The sequence below is a fragment of the Azolla caroliniana genome, unplaced genomic scaffold, assembly GCF_043228905.1.
Source record: "Azolla caroliniana isolate FFs.n. ecotype wild unplaced genomic scaffold, voAzoCaro1.0.p SCAF_299, whole genome shotgun sequence".
NCBI classification, from domain to species: domain Eukaryota; kingdom Viridiplantae; phylum Streptophyta; class Polypodiopsida; order Salviniales; family Salviniaceae; genus Azolla; species Azolla caroliniana.
In genome coordinates this window covers 7,635-32,044 of record NW_028230734.1, presented here as the reverse complement: position 1 = coordinate 32,044, position 24,410 = coordinate 7,635, and the positions used below count along the sequence as shown (strand labels likewise).

Genomic DNA, 24,410 nt, shown 5'->3' with positions numbered 1-24,410 from the left:
GTTGGCAAAGTTTCCAAGAGTCCAATGTGCACTGGGCTCACCGACAAGAATGTGGAGTAGCAATTCTCCAAGATGTACACGATTTAAGGAGATAGGGAGACTATACAAGAATTTATATATGAATAAATCAAGTTTATCTTACACAATTTTGTGATCCCTTATGTATGGTTAGGTTTAATGCTTTTACTCTTTACATTTTCTTGGAGGACATTGGTCATCTCGACCCTTCCAACAAGCTCCATAGCTTCATGATAGGCTCCCATTTGGAAGAAGGGTCATAGATGGCTATAGAAAGTTAAAAAAAGAATAATGCCTACATTCTAGATTTATGACAAATCGATTCACGCAAAAAATGTAGCTCAAATATGAATAGTTTATGAGGTATCGAACCCAAATATAGACAAACCAAAATGCTCTAAACAACAAAAAAAACTCGATTGAATTTCGTCATAGTAAAGAAATCATACAATAATAATTGTTACAGAGACATTGAAAAAGAGAACCTAACACCAATTTCTACACGTTTTAATGTCATCATTTTGATTTCAACAAAGATATAACCAATTTGATATACTTACAAATGAAAAAAGCTTGTCCATTTACCATCAGGATTACACTTTTGATTATGTCTTACTTAAATCTAATATTGCAATGTAAACATTTGCATTTTACCATCAAAATCACACTTTTGATCATGTATGTCCTACTTAAACCTAATATTGCAATGTAAACTTTTGCATTCCTCCACGTTCACATCTTGCAACTCGTTGACAAACATGTTTGTGTCAATGATGGGGAATTAGGATATAATAAGGACTTGTAGGTCAAATCTACATTTCAAACTAGCTTATCTATCCCTAATTGCTTGCTTCCATATTTATTCTTGAGTTCTTGATATTATTCCTTGTGTTATTCCTTATTCTTGATCAAACAGTAGTAAGCTTTAGATGTTAGTTCCCTCTTGTCATCTCAAAATGAGCAATGATCTACTTGTTCCTTTAGTTACAATGTGTGACCCCAATTTCACTACCAATCTCCAAAATATCATTAAAAGAATTCATACGATCTAATGAGGACGCTTGAATTGTGCTTGTTACTAAAGTATATGTCATTGATTCCAATGTGACACCAACTCCAAATTTTCCAAAGAGATATCAAGAATTTGTTCATGTATTCAACAAGGTCAAGGCCGCTTTTTGATTATTAGAATATCAACAACAAGAACTAACAACCAAGACAGTAAAATGTTATTATAAGAATTCATATGATCTGATGAGGACACTTGAATAGTGTTTGTTATTCAAGTATATGTTATTGATTCCAATATGAAGCCAACTCCAAATTTTTCAAAGAGATATCAAGAATTTGTTCATTTATTCAACAAGGTCAAGGGCACTTTTTGACTATTAGAATACCAACAACAAGAACTAACAACCAAGACAATAATCTGGTCATGCACACTACAGTAATTGAAAGTAATACAAGTCAAGTTATTCTTCATTAGTAAATTCTCTTGACTGCATTTTTAATCTATATTGAGTTAAGCAAAAAGTCATATAGTTGCACTTTCACCATTTCCAGTTTCTTGTGAATGACTATGTCCCTTCGCAGATGGCTTTCACATGAACATGCCTGAAAATATCAGATGGTGTTAAATTAACTGGTAGAAAGAGGGTTCACAACATGCCCCATAAACACTATGATGCCAGTGATATCTTCTTTCAATACAAACATGAAAGGGTGATCAGCAATAAAATCTTCCGATGAGCGGCGAACAGCAGACCGAGGCATACTGACCACGGCTGTTGCGGCCGCAGCTTCCGTGCCTTCCTCATTTACTTCAATAAATGTCTTGTGAAACACATTGCTAATAGACAGTGCTTGACCACCATTGGATGAGTCCACCATGCCTGAAAAGTCAGCTTCATCTGAAAATGGCAATTTCATACCCATTTCTTTTAGAGTATCTGGCACCTCATATCCTGCTGAAACTTTGAACTTTGGTAGTTTAAATGAGCCCACATCAATTTCAACACCCTTCACTAGAGTTTTTTCAAGGATATCTACAGTTAAACCTTTCTCCAACGCAAAAAGACCAGTCTTTTCATTTGGAAGTATGATATACATAGAGAAAGATCTCGCATCTTGACCATTGCTATATGGTAGTCGGAGCACTTTAAAGGAATCGTGCGAAGATATTTCTTGTTTCTTCTTTGTCGTCATCATGGGAATACTGATGGTTTCACCATTGAGGAGATGGAAATCCCCATCTTTTGTTTGAGAAGTTTCAAATTTCTTTTGCCATGTTCCTTTGAAATACAAGGCATTTGCAAGGACCAATTTAGTGTTCTCATTTAATGCACCCACAGGAAGGATTTCATCAATTTTGCCCTTAGTTTCCTGCTTCACCCATGCATTAATCTCACCTCTACTCTTCTCAGCCTGCACCAAAACAAAAAAATACAAAACCAAAGTAATCTGAGGCTGTACATGTCACAGTTAAATATTATCTCACAGGTACTCAACACAAACACATGAGAAAACATTAATCTGTGACTTGGAACTGCCAATAAAGGTTTGAATCAAGTTTTCAGCTTATTGTAATAGTATAATTTTATATGTACCTATCCCATCAAACATTTATTGATATATATATAAATAAATAAATAAATAAATAAAACCCTAAATATATAGTGACAGATATTACTATAGAATCCCAGAGCATGTCTTGTTTTTTCCTTTTTTTTTTTGTTTCTGGCTATATTCTGTGTCATTATTTTATTTGATCAGCTGATTCTATATCTGTGAATCTTTAATCGTATTAAAATGCAACTGTTCTGAAGTAATTCAACATGAAGATGAATCTTCGTGAGCAATATTTTTATGTGCATGTAAAATCTTGAAATAAAGGTAACGACACCCGACATCTCACATGGAAATAATGGAATGATAGGCCAGAAGGAAATGTTGATCTTGCGATCCGACACAACAGTTAACACTCTAATCTGTGAGAGATAAATCATACCAGAAACTTCATTTAGGGGATGTCCACCTAATATTAATGAATGAATCATCTGAAATTTTGGCGTCTCTAATCTAACAATGTGAGACTCTACAATGAGAATTGAGAAAAAATATGCTTATTCCTATTTCTCATTTCCACTTATAAGCCACAGCAAAGACAGTTATACTGGATTACAAGTGCTTATGATTGCTTTTAACAGATATCATTCTTTCTTCTTTTCCTCCACGTTACAAGTTATGAGTCCCAACATTTTTGTGCCTTTGTGAATACCCTCTTAAGAAAAAAGAGGATGTATTCTTTTTTTGCAACTTAAATTCACCAATCAATATCACTATCATTCTGCAATCCAACAAATAGGGATCTTCATTGAATGATAGCAGCAATGCCTTGAGAATCATCAACTATCTTGGTGGAAAATGGTAGTGATGTGATGAATCACAACCATGCTTATAGACTAAAAACTTTATATGCACTGGTATCCGCATTATTGTAACAGAAGGCGATAGAAAATCATGGTGAGCTACATCATTTGTGTTAGCCAAAAAAGAATCTCACAGCATTGCTGTTTAAACTCAAAGGAATTGACATCCCTAACACTATGTCGTAGTACAGAAATAATATTTCAACCCTTATGAGCTATATCCGACTCTACCTTTACAGGGGGTCCTTATTTAACATTCGAGCTTCAAGCTTATATAAAGCCTATTATATCCTCTAATCATAATCTCTCTGCCACAATCATGGTATATGAGGGAGACCGAGATTAATTCACATTAACCCACATTTCAAAAGCACTATTCACATTAGGCAAAAGGTAGAGTCAGAATCTTCTTGTTTCTGTCTCTCAGAGTACTCCTTAAGAAATAGATTTAGCATTAGGCAGACTACAACTCATGTTTTCAATTTTGCAGCTTTGTCAAATAAATCAATGGACTTAGCGAGACATGACCACGATATATGTCTATTGCAATGTGGAATTAGAGAGATTTGAAGCGCTGTGAATGGACAAATGTAAACAAGGTTTTACCTGTTTCAAGAAGTCAGCAGGGTGTACAGCTACACCATAATTGCTATGGAGGACTTCACTGAAGGAGGGGTTAAGAGGGAGGGTTTGCTGAACCCACACAGAGTTCACAAATTCAAGAAGAGGCCCACCCAAGGACGTGGCATCGGCAAGGAGAACGGCATGAACCTGAGAAGCGAACTCTCGGAGGGTATCCGAGGAAGGGAGGTTAATTGTCGACAGTATCTGCTGGAGTGTGGGACCCTTTGCTCCAGAGGCCACCATGGCCATCACTATCGAAATGCTGATTGGGGAAAGGGCAGCATTCTTCTGTGGCCCTGTCGCTATCGCCGTCACAGCCGATGATGAAGAAGAAGAAGAAGAAGAAGAAGAAGAAGCCGATGCAGCAGACACTGCTAGTTGGAAGAAGTGGAGGAGGAAATCTGTGTGATCATGGATGAGAGCCCTCATATCCATCTCTCTCTCTCTCTCTCTGTATCTATCTGTCTGTCTGTCTGAATCTATCGATCTATCTATCTGTCTGTCTGTCTGAATCTATCGATCTATCTATCTATCTATCTATCTATCTATCTATCTATCAATCTGTCTGTCTGAATCTATCGATCTATCTGTCTGTCCTGTCCTGTTCCTTCCTTATGCAGTTTTGCAATCTCACAGATCTACCACTTTGTGTTTGTGAGTGTAGCAAAGATTGGCACCATGAAATCACCGCCTCCCTCCATGTCTCTGACACATATTCTTCAAGGATGAAAAGACAATTATTCGAACTTGGCCTTTTTGTAATGGTCCTTACAATGTTATTATTGTTTATTCTCTCCTATACTTTACTTAAAGTTCCCTTTATTTTATACCCCTAATAATGCTTCGGTGCAAAAGGTCCTTTTCTATCACGAGATCTATTGTCAAATTATATTTCAAGGTCGGCTTCTTTGTAGGATCCAACAGCATCGAAGCATTCAGGGCGAATATGGTGTATTCTCATCCATGATCTTCACTCACCTTCAATTGAAAGATAGAATGATGATCCATGGGGTTGGGAACAAAGTTAAAACCTTGCTCTTGTGTTTTCAATAGTTGCAAATTAACGACTCATGAAAAACGTCTATAGATATGAAGACTTTGTTGAGACGAATAATCCCCCATCTATAAGGTTCACCTTCTAAACCAACAATCATGAAATCCGTTGAATAAAAAATAATTTGATTCCTTCACTTTGAACATCGACTTTCTACGTGGATGCTTATGGCTAGCCATACAATATCAACTATATTCTAAAAGAGCTGGGATGGTAGACATGGATTTAGAGGCAACCAGCAAGTATGAGTATAGTCTATCTAATTATAGAATTAGATCATCTGCATACATTCATATCTATGCATTGTGAGTTCTAGACCGTGAGGTCAATACAAGGAGTGCGAACGGTATACAATCGGTGGGTGAATGTGAGATTAAGAGTGAGAATTAGAGAGAGAGAGAGAGAGAGAGAGAGAGAGAGAGAGAGAGAGAGAGAGAGAGAGAGATGCACAAAGAATTGTGAGTTCTAGACCGTGAGGTCAATACAAGGAGTGCGAACGGTATACAATTGGTGGGTGAATGTGAGATTAAGAGTGAGAATTATAGAGAGAGAGAGAGAGAGAGAGAGAGAGAGAGAGAGAGAGAGAGAGAGAGAGAGATATGTACAAAGTTTAGAGAGAGAGAAATAGACCAAAGACTAATTCATATTAAGAAACTTAAAAAGTAATACAAAGAAATGGTCGATGTGGCAAACTAGTTTCGCTCCTACGGAGCTCATCAGTGCACAAGACCATTTAGAATTGGAGGGGTTTATATAGGGAAGATAAGGATGTGTGTGTGTGTGTGTGTGCGTGAGAGAGAGAGAGAGAGAGAGAGATAGATAGATAGATTATATTATCGTCTTCGGAGGTCAAATATGACCTATGAGAGAGAGAGAGAGAGAGAGAGAGAGAGAGAGAGAGAGGGAGGGAGATAGTGTGTGTGTGTGTGTGTTCAAATTTGATGATGTAGGAGATATGGGGTTTGATATATTTGGTGTGGGATAGAAAATTTTTTGGGGTTATTTGAAAAACATGTAGGGGAGTGTGAGAGAGGAAGAGAGAGGAAGGGTAAGAGAGAAGTGTGTGAGGTGGGAGTTAGGGATGGTGAAATACGTTAGAATGTATGGAGATCTTTGAAAAAAGGAGGGGGGTAGGAAGAATTGGAGGGTATATTGGAAATTAAAGTGGAGGAGGAAAGGGTAGAGTGAGATTAAGAAGAATGAAAGGGGGAGGGGTACGAGAAATTTACTAAAAGAGGGAGGGGTATGAATGTAATTCTGGAAAAAAGGACGGGGGAAAGGGGTAGATTGAAATTAGTGAACGAGACAGGGGTAGAGTAAATTGACAAAGTGGGAATGAAGTGAAAAGATCACCAAGAACGATTCAAGCGCACCCAAATCGTTTCATATACTTGGCGTGAGTTAGGGAAAGGTAGGGGTAAAGTTAGAGTGGCAATGAAAAAGTAAAGGGAGGGGTAGAAGATCAAATTAGGAAAAATAAGGGGGAGGTGATGGTTAGAAAAAATAAAATAAAATAAAATTTGGAAACAATAAAAGGTGAGGGGAGGGGTAGAACTCACAATTCAATAGCTTTAGATGTTGGCAAAGTTTCCAAGAGTCCAATGTGCACTGGGCTCACCGACAAGAATGTGGAGTAGCAATTCTCCAAGATGTACACGATTTAAGGAGATAGGGAGACTATACAAGATTTTATATATGAATAAATCAAGTTTATCTTACACAATTTTGTGATCCCTTATGTATGGTTAGGTTTAATGCTTTTACTCTTTACATTTTCTTGGAGGACATTGGTCATCTCGACCCTTCCAACAAGCTCCATAGCTTCATGATAGGCTTCCATTTGGAAGAAGGGTCATAGATGGCTATAGAAAGTTAAAAAAAGAATAATGCCTACATTCTAGATTTATGACAAATCGATTCATGCAAAAAATGTAGCTCAAATATGAATAGTTTATGAGGTATCGAACCCAAATACAGACCAACCAAAATGCTCTAAACAACAACAAAAACTCGATTGAATTTCATCATAGTAAAGAAATCATACAATAATAATTGTTACAGAGACATTGAAAAAGAGAACCTAACACCAATTTCTACACGTTTTAATGTCATCATTTTGATTTCAACAAAGATATAACCAATTTGATATACTTACAAATGAAAAAAGCCTGTCCATTTACCATCAGGATTACACTTTTGATTATGTCTTACTTAAATCTAATATTGCAATGTAAACATTTGCATTTTACCATCAAAATCACACTTTTGATCATGTATGTCCTACTTAAACCTAATATTGCAATGTAAACTTTTGCATTCCTCCACGTTCACATCTTGCAACTCGTTGACAAACATGTTGGTGTCAATGATGGGGAATTAGGATATAATAAGGACTTGTAGGTCAAATCTACATTTCAAACTAGCTTATCTATCCCTAATTGCTTGCTTCCATATTTATTCTTGAGTTCTTGATATTATTCCTTGTGTTATTCCTTATTCTTGATCAAACACTAGTAAGCTTTAGATGTTAGTCCCCTCTTGTCATCTCAAAATGAGCAATGATCTACTTGTTCCTTTAGTTGCAATGTGTGACCCCAGTTTCACTACCAATCTCCAAAATATCATTAAAAGAATTCATACGATCTAATGAGGACGCTTGAATCGTGCTTGTTACTAAAGTATATGTCATTGATTCCAATGTGACACCAACTCCAAATTTTCCAAAGAGATATCAAGAATTTGTTCATGTATTCAACAAGGTCAAGGCCGCTTTTTGATTATTAGAATATCAACAACAAGAACTAACAACCAAGACAGTAAAATGTTATTATAAGAATTCATATGATCTGATGAGGACACTTGAATAGTGTTTGTTATTCAAGTATATGTTATTGATTCCAATATGAAGCCAACTCCAAATTTTTCAAAGAGATATCAAGAATTTGTTCATTTATTCAACAAGGTCAAGGGCACTTTTTGACTATTAGAATACCAACAACAAGAACTAACAACCAAGACAATAATCTGGTCATGCACACTACAGTAATTGAAAGTAATACAAGTCAAGTTATTCTTCATTAGTAAATTCTCTTGACTGCATTTTTAATCTATATTGAGTTAAGCAAAAAGTCATATAGTTGCACTTTCACCATTTCCAGTTTCTTGTGAATGACTATGTCCCTTCGCAGATGGCTTTCACATGAACATGCCTGAAAATATCAGATGGTGTTAAATTAACTGGTAGAAAGAGGGTTCACAACATGCCCCATAAACACTATGATGCCAGTGATATCTTCTTTCAATACAAACATGAAAGGGTGATCAGCAATAAAATCTTCCGATGAGCGGCGAACAGCAGACCGAGGCATACTGACCACGGCTGTTGCGGCCGCAGCTTCCGTGCCTTCCTCATTTACTTCAATAAATGTCTTGTGAAACACATTGCTAATAGACAGTGCTTGACCACCATTGGATGAGTCCACCATGCCTGAAAAGTCAGCTTCATCTGAAAATGGCAATTTCATACCCATTTCTTTTAGAGTATCTGGCACCTCATATCCTGCTGAAACTTTGAACTTTGGTAGTTTAAATGAGCCCACATCAATTTCAACACCCTTCACTAGAGTTTTTTCAAGGATATCTACAGTTAAACCTTTCTCCAACGCAAAAAGACCAGCCTTTTCATTTGGAAGTATGATATACATAGAGAAAGATCTCGCATCTTGACCATTGCTATATGGTAGTCGGAGCACTTTAAAGGAATCGTGCGAAGATATTTCTTGTTTCTTCTTTGTCGTCATCATGGGAATACTGATGGTTTCACCATTGAGGAGATGGAAATCCCCATCTTTTGTTTGAGAAGTTTCAAATTTCTTTTGCCATGTTCCTTTGAAATACAAGGCATTTGCAAGGACCAATTTAGTGTTCTCATTTAATGCACCCACAGGAAGAATTTCATCAATTTTGCCCTTAGTTTCCTGCTTCACCCATGCATTAATCTCACCTCTACTCTTCTCAGCCTGCACCAAAACAAAAAAATACAAAACCAAAGTAAATCTGAGGCTGCACATGTCACAGTTAAATATTATCTCACAGGTACTCAACACAAACACATGAGAAAACATTCATCTGTGACTTGGAACTGCCAATAAAGGTTTGAATCAAGTTTCAGCTTATTGTAATAGTATAATTTTATATGTACCTATCCCATCAAACATTTATTGATATATAAATAAATAAATAAATAAATAAATAAATATACAGTGACAGATATTACTATAGAATCCCAGAGCATGTCTTGTTTTTTCCCTTTCTTTTTGTTTCTGGCTATATATTCTGTGTCATTATTTTATTTGATCAGCTGATTCTATATCTGTGAATCTTTAATCGTATTAAAATGCAACTGTTCTGAAGTAATGCAACATGAAGATGAATCTTCATGAGCAATATTTTTATGTGCTTGTAAAATCTTGAAATAAAGGTAACCACACCCGACATCTCACATGGAAATAATGGAATGATAGGCCAGAAGGAAATATTGATCTTGCGATCCGACACAACAGTTAACACTCTAATCTGTGAGAGATAAATCATACCAGAAACTTCCTTTAGGGGATGTCCGCCTAATATTAATGAATGAATCATCTGAAATTTTGACGTCTCTAATCTAACAATGTGAGACTCTACAATGAGAATTGAGAAAAAATATGCTTATTCCTATTTCTCATTTCCACTTATAAGCCACAGCAAAGACAGTTCAACTGGATTACGAGCACTTATGATTGCTTTTAACAGATATCATTCTTTCTTCTTTTCCTCCACATTACAAGTTATGAGTCCCAACATTTTTGTGCCTTTGAATACCCTCTTAAGATTTTATTCTTTTTTTGCAACTTAAATTCACCAATCAATATCACTATCATTCTGCAATCCAACGAATAGGGATCTTCGTTGAATGATAGCAGCAATGCCTTGAGAATCATCAACTATCTTGATGGAAAATGGTAGTGATGTGATGAATCACAACCATGCTTATAGACTGAAAACTTTATATGCACTGGTATCCGCATTATTGTAACAGAAGGCGATAGAAAATCATGGTGAGCTACATCATTTGTGTTAGCCAAAAAAGAAGCTCACAGCATTGCTGTTTAAACTCAAAGGAATTGACATCCCTAACACTATGTCGTAGTACAGAAATAATATTTCAACCCTTATGAGCTATATCTGACTCTACCTTTACAGGGGGTCCTTATTTAACATTCGAGCTTCAAGCTTATATAAAGCCTATTATATCCTCTAATCATAATCTCTCTGCCACAATCATGGTATATGAGGGAGACCGAGATTAATTCACATTAACCCACATTTCAAAAGCATTATTCACATTAGGCAAAAGGTAGAGTCAGAATCTTCTTGTTTCTGTCTCTCAGAGTACTCCTTAAGAAATAGATTTAGCATTAGGCAGACTACAACTCATGTTTTCAATTTTGCAGCTTTGTCAAATAAATCAATGGACTTAGAGAGACATGACCACGAAATATGTCTATTGCAATGTGGAATTAGAGAGATTTGAAGCGCAGTGAATGGACAAATGTAAACAAGGTTTTACCTGATTCAAGAAGTCAGCAGGGTGTACAGCTACACCATAATTGCTATGGAGGACTTCACTGAAGGAGGGGTTAAGAGGGAGGGTTTGCTGAACCCACACAGAGTTCACAAATTCAAGAAGAGGCCCACCCAAGGACGTGGCATCGGCAAGGAGAACGGCATGAACCTGAGAAGCGAACTCTCGGAGGGTATCCGAGGAAGGGAGGTTAATTGTCGACAGTATCTGCTGGAGTGTGGGACCCTTTGCTCCAGAGGCCACCATGGCCATCAACATCGAAACGCTGATTGGGGAAAGGGCAGCATTCTTCTGTGGCCCTGTCCCGATCGCCGTCACAGCCGATGATTCAGAAGAAGAAGAAGCCGATGCAGCAGACACTGCTAGTTGGAAGAAGTGGAGGAGGAAATCTGTGTGATCATGGATGAGAGCCCTCATATCCATCTCTCTCTCTCTCTCTCTGTATCTATCTGTCTGTCTGTCTGAATCTATCTATCTATCAATCTGTCTGTCTGAATCTATCGATCTATCTGTCTGTCCTGTCCTGTTCCTTCCTTATGCAGTTTTGCAATCTCACAGATCTACCACTTTGTGTTTGTGAGTGTAGCAAAGATTGGCACCATGAAATCACCGCCTCCCTCCATGTCTCTGACACATATTCTTCAAGGATGAAAAGACAATTATTCGAACTTGGCCTTTTTGTAATGGTCCTTACAATGTTATTATTGTTTATTCTCTCCTATACTTTACTTAAAGTTCCCTTTATTTTATACCCCTAATAATGCTTCGGTGCAAAAGGTCCTTTTCTATCACGAGATCTATTGTCAAATTATATTTCAAGGTCGGCTTCTTTGTAGGATCCAACAGCATCGAAGCATTCAGGGCGAATATGGTGTATTCTCATCCATGATCTTCACTCACCTTCAATTGAAAGATAGAATGATGATCCATGGGGTTGGGAACAAAGTTAAAACCTTGCTCTTGTGTTTTCAATAGTTGCAGATTAACGACTCATGAAAAACGTCTATAGATATGAAGGCTTTGTTGAGACGAATAATCCCCCATCTATAAGGCTGACCTTCTAGACCAACAATCCTGAAATCCGTTGAATAAAAAATAATTTGATTCCTTCACTTTGAACATCGACTTTCTACGTGGATGCTTATGGCTAGCCAGACAATATCAACTATATTCTAAAAGAGCTGGGATTGTAGACATGGATTTAGAGGCAACCAGCAAGTATGAGTATAGTCTATCTAATTATAGAATTAGATCATCTGCATACATTCATATCTATGCATTGTGAGTTCTAGACCGTGAGGTCAATACAAGGAGTGCGAACGGTATACAATTGGTGGGTGAATGTGAGATTAAGAGTGAGAATTATAGAGAGAGAGAGAGAGAGAGAGAGAGAGAGAGAGAGATATGTACAAAGTTTAGAGAGAGAGAAATAGACCAAAGACTAATTCATATTAAGAAACTTAAAAAGTAATACAAAGAAATGGTCGATGTGGCAAACAAGTTTCGCTCCTACGGAGCTCATCAGTGCACAAGACCATTTAGAATTGGAGGGGTTTATATAGGGAAGATAAGGATGTGTGTGTGTGTGTGTGTGCGTGAGAGAGAGAGAGAGAGAGAGAGGGAGGGAGATAGTGTGTGTGTGTGTGTTCAAATTTGATGATGTAGGAGATATGGGGTTTGATATATTTGGTGTGGGATAGAAGATTTTTTGGGGTTATTTGAAAAACATGTAGGGGAGTGTGAGAGAGGAAGAGAGAGGAAGGGTAAGAGAGAAGTGTGTGAGGTGGGAGTTAGGGATGGTGAAGTACGTTAGAATGTATGGAGATCTTTGAAAAAAGGAGGGGGGTAGGAAGAATTGGAGGGTATATTGGAAATTAAAGTGGAGGAGGAAAGGGTAGAGTGAAATTAAGAAGAATGAAAGGGGGAGGGGTACGAGAAATTTACTAAAAGAGGGAGGGGTATGAATGTAATTCTGGAAAAAAGGACGGGGGAAAGGGGTAGATTGAAATTAGTGAACGAGACAGGGGTAGAGTAAATTGACAAAGTGGGAATGAAGTGAAAAGATCACCAAGAACGATTCAAGCGCACCCAAATCGTTTCATATACTTGGCGTGAGTTAGGGAAAGGTAGGGGTAAAGTTAGAGTGGCAATGAAAAAGTAAAGGGAGGGGTAGAAGATCAAATTAGGAAAAATAAGGGGGAGGTGATGGTTAGAAAAAATAAAATAAAATAAAATTTGGAAACAATAAAAGGTGAGGGGAGGGGTAGAACTCACAATTCAATAGCTTTAGATGTTGGCAAAGTTTCCAAGAGTCCAATGTGCACTGGGCTCACCGACAAGAATGTGGAGTAGCAATTCTCCAAGATGTACACGATTTAAGGAGATAGGGAGACTATACAAGAATTTATATATGAATAAATCAAGTTTATCTTACACAATTTTGTGATCCCTTATGTATGGTTAGGTTTAATGCTTTTACTCTTTACATTTTCTTGGAGGACATTGGTCATCTCGACCCTTCCAACAAGCTCCATAGCTTCATGATAGGCTTCCATTTGGAAGAAGGGTCATAGATGGCTATAGAAAGTTAAAAAAAGAATAATGCCTACATTCTAGATTTATGACAAATCGATTCACGCAAAAAATGTAGCTCAAATACGAATAGTTTATGAGGTATCGAACCCAAATACAGACCAACCAAAATGCTCTAAACAACAACAAAAACTCGATTGAATTTCATCATAGTAAAGAAATCATACAATAATAATTGTTACAGAGACATTGAAAAAGAGAACCTAACACCAATTTCTACACGTTTTAATGTCATCATTTCGATTTCAACAAAGATATAACCAATTTGATATACTTACAAATGAAAAAAGCCTGTCCATTTACCATCAGGATTACACTTTTGATTATGTCTTACTTAAATCTAATATTGCAATGTAAACATTTGCATTTTACCATCAAAATCACACTTTTGATCATGTATGTCCTACTTAAACCTAATATTGCAATGTAAACTTTTGCATTCCTCCACGTTCACATCTTGCAACTCGTTGACAAACATGTTCGTGTCAATGATGGGGAATCAGGATATAATAAGGACTTGTAGGTCAAATCTACATTTCAAACTAGCTTATCTATCCCTAATTGCTTGCTTCCATATTTATTCTTGAGTTCTTGATATTATTCCTTGTGTTATTCCTTATTCTTGATCAAACACTAGTAAGCTTTAGATGTTAGTCCCCTCTTGTCATCTCAAAATGAGCAATGATCTACTTGTTCCTTTAGTTGCAATGTGTGACCCCAGTTTCACTACCAATCTCCAAAATATCATTAAAAGAATTCATACGATCTAATGAGGACGCTTGAATCGTGCTTGTTACTAAAGTATATGTCATTGATTCCAATGTGACACCAACTCCAAATTTTCCAAAGAGATATCAAGAATTTGTTCATGTATTCAACAAGGTCAAGGCCGCTTTTTGATTATTAGAATATCAACAACAAGAACTAACAACCAAGACAGTAAAATGTTATTATAAGAATTCATATGATCTGATGAGGACACTTGAATAGTGTTTGTTATTCAAGTATATGTTATTGATTCCAATATGAAGCCAACTCCAAATTTTTCAAAGAGATATCAAGAATTTGTTCATTTATTCAACAAGGTCAAGGGCACTTTTTGACTATTAGAATACCAACAACAAGAACTAACAACCAAGACAATAATCTGGTCATGCACACTACAGTAATTGAAAGTAATACAAGTCAAGTTATTCTTCATTAGTAAATTCTCTTGACTGCATTTTTAATCTATATTGAGTTAAGCAAAAAGTCATATAGTTGCACTTTCACCATTTCCAGTTTCTTGTGAATGACTATGTCCCTTCGCAGATGGCTTTCACATGAACATGCCTGAAAATATCAGATGGTGTTAAATTAACTGGTAGAAAGAGGGTTCACAACATGCCCCATAAACACTATGATGCCAGTGATATCTTCTTTCAATACAAACATGAAAGGGTGATCAGCAATAAAATCTTCCGATGAGCGGCGAACAGCAGACCGAGGCATACTGACCACGGCTGTTGCGGCCGCAGCTTCCGTGCCTTCCTCATTTACTTCAATAAATGTCTTGTGAAACACATTGCTAATAGACAGTGCTTGACCACCATTGGATGAGTCCACCATGCCTGAAAAGTCAGCTTCATCTGAAAATGGCAATTTCATACCCATTTCTTTTAGAGTATCTGGCACCTCATATCCTGCTGAAACTTTGAACTTTGGTAGTTTAAATGAGCCCACATCAATTTCAACACCCTTCACTAGAGTTTTTTCAAGGATATCTACAGTTAAACCTTTCTCCAACGCAAAAAGACCAGCCTTTTCATTTGGAAGTATGATATACATAGAGAAAGATCTCGCATCTTGACCATTGCTATATGGTAGTCGGAGCACTTTAAAGGAATCGTGCGAAGATATTTCTTGTTTCTTCTTTGTCGTCATCATGGGAATACTGATGGTTTCACCATTGAGGAGATGGAAATCCCCATCTTTTGTTTGAGAAGTTTCAAATTTCTTTTGCCATGTTCCTTTGAAATACAAGGCATTTGCAAGGACCAATTTAGTGTTCTCATTTAATGCACCCACAGGAAGAATTTCATCAATTTTGCCCTTAGTTTCCTGCTTCACCCATGCATTAATCTCACCTCTACTCTTCTCAGCCTGCACCAAAACAAAAAAATACAAAACCAAAGTAAATCTGAGGCTGCACATGTCACAGTTAAATATTATCTCACAGGTACTCAACACAAACACATGAGAAAACATTCATCTGTGACTTGGAACTGCCAATAAAGGTTTGAATCAAGTTTCAGCTTATTGTAATAGTATAATTTTATATGTACCTATCCCATCAAACATTTATTGATATATAAATAAATAAATAAATAAATAAATAAATATACAGTGACAGATATTACTATAGAATCCCAGAGCATGTCTTGTTTTTTCCCTTTCTTTTTGTTTCTGGCTATATATTCTGTGTCATTATTTTATTTGATCAGCTGATTCTATATCTGTGAATCTTTAATCGTATTAAAATGCAACTGTTCTGAAGTAATGCAACATGAAGATGAATCTTCATGAGCAATATTTTTATGTGCTTGTAAAATCTTGAAATAAAGGTAACCACACCCGACATCTCACATGGAAATAATGGAATGATAGGCCAGAAGGAAATATTGATCTTGCGATCCGACACAACAGTTAACACTCTAATCTGTGAGAGATAAATCATACCAGAAACTTCCTTTAGGGGATGTCCGCCTAATATTAATGAATGAATCATCTGAAATTTTGACGTCTCTAATCTAACAATGTGAGACTCTACAATGAGAATTGAGAAAAAATATGCTTATTCCTATTTCTCATTTCCACTTATAAGCCACAGCAAAGACAGTTCAACTGGATTACGAGCACTTATGATTGCTTTTAACAGATATCATTCTTTCTTCTTTTCCTCCACATTACAAGTTATGAGTCCCAACATTTTTGTGCCTTTGAATACCCTCTTAAGATTTTATTCTTTTTTTGCAACTTAAATTCACCAATCAATATCACTATCATTCTGCAATCCAACGAATAGGGATCTTCGTTGAATGATAGCAGCAATGCCTTGAGAATCATCAACTATCTTGATGGAAAATGGTAGTGATGTGATGAATCACAACCATGCTTATAGACTGAAAACTTTATATGCACTGGTATCCGCATTATTGTAACAGAAGGCGATAGAAAATCATGGTGAGCTACATCATTTGTGTTAGCCAAAAAAGAAGCTCACAGCATTGCTGTTTAAACTCAAAGGAATTGACATCCCTAACACTATGTCGTAGTACAGAAATAATATTTCAACCCTTATGAGCTATATCTGACTCTACCTTTACAGGGGGTCCTTATTTAACATTCGAGCTTCAAGCTTATATAAAGCCTATTATATCCTCTAATCATAATCTCTCTGCCACAATCATGGTATATGAGGGAGACCGAGATTAATTCACATTAACCCACATTTCAAAAGCATTATTCACATTAGGCAAAAGGTAGAGTCAGAATCTTCTTGTTTCTGTCTCTCAGAGTACTCCTTAAGAAATAGATTTAGCATTAGGCAGACTACAACTCATGTTTTCAATTTTGCAGCTTTGTCAAATAAATCAATGGACTTAGAGAGACATGACCACGAAATATGTCTATTGCAATGTGGAATTAGAGAGATTTGAAGCGCAGTGAATGGACAAATGTAAACAAGGTTTTACCTGATTCAAGAAGTCAGCAGGGTGTACAGCTACACCATAATTGCTATGGAGGACTTCACTGAAGGAGGGGTTAAGAGGGAGGGTTTGCTGAACCCACACAGAGTTCACAAATTCAAGAAGAGGCCCACCCAAGGACGTGGCATCGGCAAGGAGAACGGCATGAACCTGAGAAGCGAACTCTCGGAGGGTATCCGAGGAAGGGAGGTTAATTGTCGACAGTATCTGCTGGAGTGTGGGACCCTTTGCTCCAGAGGCCACCATGGCCATCAACATCGAAACGCTGATTGGGGAAAGGGCAGCATTCTTCTGTGGCCCTGTCCCGATCGCCGTCACAGCCGATGATTCAGAAGAAGAAGAAGCCGATGCAGCAGACACTGCTAGTTGGAAGAAGTGGAGGAGGAAATCTGTGTGATCATGGATGAGAGCCCTCATATCCATCTCTCTCTCTCTCTCTCTGTATCTATCTGTCTGTCTGTCTGAATCTATCTATCTATCAATCTGTCTGTCTGAATCTATCGATCTATCTGTCTGTCCTGTCCTGTTCCTTCCTTATGCAGTTTTGCAATCTCACAGATCTACCACTTTGTGTTTGTGAGTGTAGCAAAGATTGGCACCATGAAATCACCGCCTCCCTCCATGTCTCTGACACATATTCTTCAAGGATGAAAAGACAATTATTCGAACTTGGCCTTTTTGTAATGGTCCTTACAATGTTATTATTGTTTATTCTCTCCTATACTTTACTTAAAGTTCCCTTTATTTTATACCCCTAATAATGCTTCGGTGCAAAAGGTCCTTTTCTATCACGAGATCTATTGTCAAATTATATTTCAAGGTCGGCTTCTTTGTAGGATCCAACAGCATCGAAGCATTCAGGGCGAATATGGTGTATTCTCATCCATGATCTTCACTCACCTTCAATTGAAAGATAGAATGATGATCCATGGGGTTGGGAACAAAGTTAAAACCTTGCTCTTGTGTTTTCAATAGTTGCAGATTAACGACTCATGAAAAACGTCTATAGATATGAAGGCTTTGTTGAGACGAATAATCCCCCATCTATAAGGCTGACCTTCTAGACCAACAATCCTGAAATCCGTTGAATAAAAAATAATTTGATTCCTTCACTTTGAACATCGACTTTCTACGTGGATGCTTATGGCTAGCCAGACAATATCAACTATATTCTAAAAGAGCTGGGATTGTAGACATGGATTTAGAGGCAACCAGCAAGTATGAGTATAGTCTATCTAATTATAGAATTAGATCATCTGCATACATTCATATCTATGCATTGTGAGTTCTAGACCGTGAGGTCAATACAAGGAGTGCGAACGGTATACAATTGGTGGGTGAATGTGAGATTAAGAGTGAGAATTATAGAGAGAGAGAGAGAGAGAGAGAGAGAGAGAGAGAGATATGTACAAAGTTTAGAGAGAGAGAAATAGACCAAAGACTAATTCATATTAAGAAACTTAAAAAGTAATACAAAGAAATGGTCGATGTGGCAAACAAGTTTCGCTCCTACGGAGCTCATCAGTGCACAAGACCATTTAGAATTGGAGGGGTTTATATAGGGAAGATAAGGATGTGTGTGTGTGTGTGTGTGCGTGAGAGAGAGAGAGAGAGAGAGAGGGAGGGAGATAGTGTGTGTGTGTGTGTTCAAATTTGATGATGTAGGAGATATGGGGTTTGATATATTTGGTGTGGGATAGAAGATTTTTTGGGGTTATTTGAAAAACATGTAGGGGAGTGTGAGAGAGGAAGAGAGAGGAAGGGTAAGAGAGAAGTGTGTGAGGTGGGAGTTAGGGATGGTGAAGTACGTTAGAATGTATGGAGATCTTTGAAAAAAGGAGGGGGGTAGGAAGAATTGGAGGGTATATTGGAAATTAAAGTGGAGGAGGAAAGGGTAGAGTGAAATTAAGAAGAATGAAAGGGGGAGGGGTACGAGAAATTTACTAAAAGAGGGAGGGGTATGAATGTAATTCTGGAAAAAAGGACGGGGGAAAGGGGTAGATTGAAATTAGTGAACGAGACAGGGGTAGAGTAAATTGACAAAGTGGGAATGAAGTGAAAAGATCACCAAGAACGATTCAAGCGCACCCAAATCGTTTCATATACTTGGCGTGAGTTAGGGAAAGGTAGGGGTAAAGTTAGAGTGGCAATGAAAAAGTAAAGGGAGGGGTAGAAGATCAAATTAGGAAAAATAAGGGGGAGGTGATGGTTAGAAAAAATAAAATAAAATAAAATTTGGAAACAATAAAAGGTGAGGGGAGGGGTAGAACTCACAATTCAATAGCTTTAGATGTTGGCAAAGTTTCCAAGAGTCCAATGTGCACTGGGCTCACCGACAAGAATGTGGAGTAGCAATTCTCCAAGATGTACACGATTTAAGGAGATAGGGAGACTATACAAGAATTTATATATGAATAAATCAAGTTTATCTTACACAATTTTGTGATCCCTTATGTATGGTTAGGTTTAATGCTTTTACTCTTTACATTTTCTTGGAGGACATTGGTCATCTCGACCCTTCCAACAAGCTCCATAGCTTCATGATAGGCTTCCATTTGGAAGAAGGGTCATAGATGGCTATAGAAAGTTAAAAAAAGAATAATGCCTACATTCTAGATTTATGACAAATCGATTCACGCAAAAAATGTAGCTCAAATACGAATAGTTTATGAGGTATCGAACCCAAATACAGACCAACCAAAATGCTCTAAACAACAACAAAAACTCGATTGAATTTCATCATAGTAAAGAAATCATACAATAATAATTGTTACAGAGACATTGAAAAAGAGAACCTAACACCAATTTCTACACGTTTTAATGTCATCATTTCGATTTCAACAAAGATATAACCAATTTGATATACTTACAAATGAAAAAAGCCTGTCCATTTACCATCAGGATTACACTTTTGATTATGTCTTACTTAAATCTAATATTGCAATGTAAACATTTGCATTTTACCATCAAAATCACACTTTTGATCATGTATGTCCTACTTAAACCTAATATTGCAATGTAAACTTTTGCATTCCTCCACGTTCACATCTTGCAACTCGTTGACAAACATGTTCGTGTCAATGATGGGGAATCAGGATATAATAAGGACTTGTAGGTCAAATCTACATTTCAAACTAGCTTATCTATCCCTAATTGCTTGCTTCCATATTTATTCTTGAGTTCTTGATATTATTCCTTGTGTTATTCCTTATTCTTGATCAAACACTAGTAAGCTTTAGATGTTAGTCCCCTCTTGTCATCTCAAAATGAGCAATGATCTACTTGTTCCTTTAGTTGCAATGTGTGACCCCAGTTTCACTACCAATCTCCAAAATATCATTAAAAGAATTCATACGATCTAATGAGGACGCTTGAATCGTGCTTGTTACTAAAGTATATGTCATTGATTCCAATGTGACACCAACTCCAAATTTTCCAAAGAGATATCAAGAATTTGTTCATGTATTCAACAAGGTCAAGGCCGCTTTTTGATTATTAGAATATCAACAACAAGAACTAACAACCAAGACAGTAAAATGTTATTATAAGAATTCATATGATCTGATGAGGACACTTGAATAGTGTTTGTTATTCAAGTATATGTTATTGATTCCAATATGAAGCCAACTCCAAATTTTTCAAAGAGATATCAAGAATTTGTTCATTTATTCAACAAGGTCAAGGGCACTTTTTGACTATTAGAATACCAACAACAAGAACTAACAACCAAGACAATAATCTGGTCATGCACACTACAGTAATTGAAAGTAATACAAGTCAAGTTATTCTTCATTAGTAAATTCTCTTGACTGCATTTTTAATCTATATTGAGTTAAGCAAAAAGTCATATAGTTGCACTTTCACCATTTCCAGTTTCTTGTGAATGACTATGTCCCTTCGCAGATGGCTTTCACATGAACATGCCTGAAAATATCAGATGGTGTTAAATTAACTGGTAGAAAGAGGGTTCACAACATGCCCCATAAACACTATGATGCCAGTGATATCTTCTTTCAATACAAACATGAAAGGGTGATCAGCAATAAAATCTTCCGATGAGCGGCGAACAGCAGACCGAGGCATACTGACCACGGCTGTTGCGGCCGCAGCTTCCGTGCCTTCCTCATTTACTTCAATAAATGTCTTGTGAAACACATTGCTAATAGACAGTGCTTGACCACCATTGGATGAGTCCACCATGCCTGAAAAGTCAGCTTCATCTGAAAATGGCAATTTCATACCCATTTCTTTTAGAGTATCTGGCACCTCATATCCTGCTGAAACTTTGAACTTTGGTAGTTTAAATGAGCCCACATCAATTTCAACACCCTTCACTAGAGTTTTTTCAAGGATATCTACAGTTAAACCTTTCTCCAACGCAAAAAGACCAGCCTTTTCATTTGGAAGTATGATATACATAGAGAAAGATCTCGCATCTTGACCATTGCTATATGGTAGTCGGAGCACTTTAAAGGAATCGTGCGAAGATATTTCTTGTTTCTTCTTTGTCGTCATCATGGGAATACTGATGGTTTCACCATTGAGGAGATGGAAATCCCCATCTTTTGTTTGAGAAGTTTCAAATTTCTTTTGCCATGTTCCTTTGAAATACAAGGCATTTGCAAGGACCAATTTAGTGTTCTCATTTAATGCACCCACAGGAAGGATTTCATCAATTTTGCCCTTAGTTTCCTGCTTCACCCATGCATTAATCTCACCTCTACTCTTCTCAGCCTGCACCAAAACAAAAAAATACAAAACCAAAGTAATCTGAGGCTGTACATGTCACAGTTAAATATTATCTCACAGGTACTCAACACAAACACATGAGAAAACATTAATCTGTGACTTGGAACTGCCAATAAAGGTTTGAATCAAGTTTTCAGCTTATTGTAATAGTATAATTTTATATGTACCTATCCCATCAAACATTTATTGATATATATATAAATAAATAAATAAATAAATAAAACCCTAAATATATAGTGACAGATATTACTATAGAATCCCAGAGCATGTCTTGTTTTTTCCTTTTTTTTTTTGTTTCTGGCTATATTCTGTGTCATTATTTTATTTGATCAGCTGATTCTATATCTGTGAATCTTTAATCGTATTAAAATGCAACTGTTCTGAAGTAATGCAACATGAAGATGAATCTTCATGAGCAATATTTTTATGTGCTTGTAAAATCTTGAAATAAAGGTAACCACACCCGACATCTCACATGGAAATAATGGAATGATAGGCCAGAAGGAAATATTGATCTTGCGATCCGACACAACAGTTAACACTCTAATCTGTGAGAGATAAATCATACCAGAAACTTCCTTTAGGGGATGTCCGCCTAATATTAATGAATGAATCATCTGAAATTTTGACGTCTCTAATCTAACAATGTGAGACTCTACAATGAGAATTGAGAAAAAATATGCTTATTCCTATTTCTCATTTCCACTTATAAGCCACAGCAAAGACAGTTATACTGGATTACAAGTGCTTATGATTGCTTTTAACAGATATCATTCTTTCTTCTTTTCCTCCACGTTACAAGTTATGAGTCCCAACATTTTTGTGCCTTTGTGAATACCCTCTTAAGAAAAAAGAGGATGTATTCTTTTTTTGCAACTTAAATTCACCAATCAATATCACTATCATTCTGCAATCCAACAAATAGGGATCTTCTTTGAATGATAGCAGCAATGCCTTGAGAATCATCAACTATCTTGGTGGAAAATGGTAGTGATGTGATGAATCACAACCATGCTTATAGACTGAAAACTTTATATGCACTGGTATCCGCATTATTGTAACAGAAGGCGATAGAAAATCATGGTGAGCTACATCATTTGTGTTAGCCAAAAAAGAATCTCACAGCATTGCTGTTTAAACTCAAAGGAATTGACATCCCTAACACTATGTCGTAGTACAGAAATAATATTTCAACCCTTATGAGCTATATCCGACTCTACCTTTACAGGGGGTCCTTATTTAACATTCGAGCTTCAAGCTTATATAAAGCCTATTATATCCTCTAATCATAATCTCTCTGCCACAATCATGGTATATGAGGGAGACCGAGATTAATTCACATTAACCCACATTTCAAAAGCACTATTCACATTAGGCAAAAGGTAGAGTCAGAATCTTCTTGTTTCTGTCTCTCAGAGTACTCCTTAAGAAATAGATTTAGCATTAGGCAGACTACAACTCATGTTTTCAATTTTGCAGCTTTGTCAAATAAATCAATGGACTTAGCGAGACATGACCACGATATATGTCTATTGCAATGTGGAATTAGAGAGATTTGAAGCGCTGTGAATGGACAAATGTAAACAAGGTTTTACCTGTTTCAAGAAGTCAGCAGGGTGTACAGCTACACCATAATTGCTATGGAGGACTTCACTGAAGGAGGGGTTAAGAGGGAGGGTTTGCTGAACCCACACAGAGTTCACAAATTCAAGAAGAGGCCCACCCAAGGACGTGGCATCGGCAAGGAGAACGGCATGAACCTGAGAAGCGAACTCTCGGAGGGTATCCGAGGAAGGGAGGTTAATTGTCGACAGTATCTGCTGGAGTGTGGGACCCTTTGCTCCAGAGGCCACCATGGCCATCACTATCGAAATGCTGATTGGGGAAAGGGCAGCATTCTTCTGTGGCCCTGTCGCTATCGCCGTCACAGCCGATGATGAAGAAGAAGAAGAAGAAGAAGAAGAAGAAGCCGATGCAGCAGACACTGCTAGTTGGAAGAAGTGGAGGAGGAAATCTGTGTGATCATGGATGAGAGCCCTCATATCCATCTCTCTCTCTCTCTCTCTGTATCTATCTGTCTGTCTGTCTGAATCTATCTATCTATCTATCTGTCTGTCTGTCTGAATCTATCGATCTATCTATCTATCTATCTATCTATCTATCAATCTGTCTGTCTGAATCTATCGATCTATCTGTCTGTCCTGTCCTGTTCCTTCCTTATGCAGTTTTGCAATCTCACAGATCTACCACTTTGTGTTTGTGAGTGTAGCAAAGATTGGCACCATGAAATCACCGCCTCCCTCCATGTCTCTGACACATATTCTTCAAGGATGAAAAGACAATTATTCGAACTTGGCCTTTTTGTAATGGTCCTTACAATGTTATTATTGTTTATTCTCTCCTATACTTTACTTAAAGTTCCCTTTATTTTATACCCCTAATAATGCTTCGGTGCAAAAGGTCCTTTTCTATCACGAGATCTATTGTCAAATTATATTTCAAGGTCGGCTTCTTTGTAGGATCCAACAGCATCGAAGCATTCGGGGCGAATATGGTGTATTCTCATCCAT

At 37.1% G+C, this 24,410-nt stretch overlaps 4 protein-coding genes across 4 annotated transcripts; all 4 read right to left on the bottom strand.

The window, feature by feature from the left end:
* Positions 1 to 1,355: 1,355 nt before the first annotated feature.
* LOC147848612 (serpin-ZXA-like) lies at positions 1,356 to 4,754 on the bottom strand. The gene is made up of 2 exons (XM_087338311.1): positions 4,053 to 4,754; positions 1,356 to 2,442 (listed from the first exon to the last, which is right to left on the bottom strand). Exons 1-2 carry the CDS (start codon positions 4,503 to 4,505, stop codon positions 1,657 to 1,659), a joined length of 1,239 nt encoding a protein of 412 aa, XP_087194437.1. The 5' UTR covers positions 4,506 to 4,754; the 3' UTR covers positions 1,356 to 1,656.
* Positions 4,755 to 8,056: 3,302 nt separating this feature from the next.
* On the bottom strand, positions 8,057 to 11,280 carry LOC147848611 (serpin-ZXA-like). Its single transcript, XM_087338313.1, has 2 exons — positions 10,736 to 11,280; positions 8,057 to 9,143 (listed from the first exon to the last, which is right to left on the bottom strand). Exons 1-2 carry the CDS (start codon positions 11,171 to 11,173, stop codon positions 8,358 to 8,360), a joined length of 1,224 nt encoding a protein of 407 aa, XP_087194439.1. The 5' UTR covers positions 11,174 to 11,280; the 3' UTR covers positions 8,057 to 8,357.
* Positions 11,281 to 14,397: 3,117 nt separating this feature from the next.
* LOC147848610 (serpin-ZXA-like) lies at positions 14,398 to 17,621 on the bottom strand. Its single transcript, XM_087338312.1, has 2 exons — positions 17,077 to 17,621; positions 14,398 to 15,484 (listed from the first exon to the last, which is right to left on the bottom strand). Exons 1-2 carry the CDS (start codon positions 17,512 to 17,514, stop codon positions 14,699 to 14,701), a joined length of 1,224 nt encoding a protein of 407 aa, XP_087194438.1. The 5' UTR covers positions 17,515 to 17,621; the 3' UTR covers positions 14,398 to 14,698.
* Positions 17,622 to 20,738: 3,117 nt separating this feature from the next.
* LOC147848609 (serpin-ZXA-like) lies at positions 20,739 to 23,977 on the bottom strand. The gene is made up of 2 exons (XM_087338317.1): positions 23,436 to 23,977; positions 20,739 to 21,825 (listed from the first exon to the last, which is right to left on the bottom strand). Exons 1-2 carry the CDS (start codon positions 23,886 to 23,888, stop codon positions 21,040 to 21,042), a joined length of 1,239 nt encoding a protein of 412 aa, XP_087194443.1. The 5' UTR covers positions 23,889 to 23,977; the 3' UTR covers positions 20,739 to 21,039.
* Positions 23,978 to 24,410: the final 433 nt, after the last annotated feature.

Excerpts from the sequence above, each read along its gene's own strand:
- LOC147848609 (XM_087338317.1), bottom strand. The coding sequence starts at position 23,888 with ATGGATATGAGGGCTCTCATCCATGATCACACAGATTTCCTCCTCCAC. Across the intron at positions 21,826-23,435 it reads CTGCTGACTTCTTGAAACAG|GCTGAGAAGAGTAGAGGTGA; the intron begins GTAAAACCTTGT and ends GTTTTGGTGCAG.
- LOC147848610 (XM_087338312.1), bottom strand. The coding sequence starts at position 17,514 with ATGGATATGAGGGCTCTCATCCATGATCACACAGATTTCCTCCTCCAC. Across the intron at positions 15,485-17,076 it reads CTGCTGACTTCTTGAATCAG|GCTGAGAAGAGTAGAGGTGA; the intron begins GTAAAACCTTGT and ends GTTTTGGTGCAG.
- LOC147848611 (XM_087338313.1), bottom strand. The coding sequence starts at position 11,173 with ATGGATATGAGGGCTCTCATCCATGATCACACAGATTTCCTCCTCCAC. Across the intron at positions 9,144-10,735 it reads CTGCTGACTTCTTGAATCAG|GCTGAGAAGAGTAGAGGTGA; the intron begins GTAAAACCTTGT and ends GTTTTGGTGCAG.
- LOC147848612 (XM_087338311.1), bottom strand. The coding sequence starts at position 4,505 with ATGGATATGAGGGCTCTCATCCATGATCACACAGATTTCCTCCTCCAC. Across the intron at positions 2,443-4,052 it reads CTGCTGACTTCTTGAAACAG|GCTGAGAAGAGTAGAGGTGA; the intron begins GTAAAACCTTGT and ends GTTTTGGTGCAG.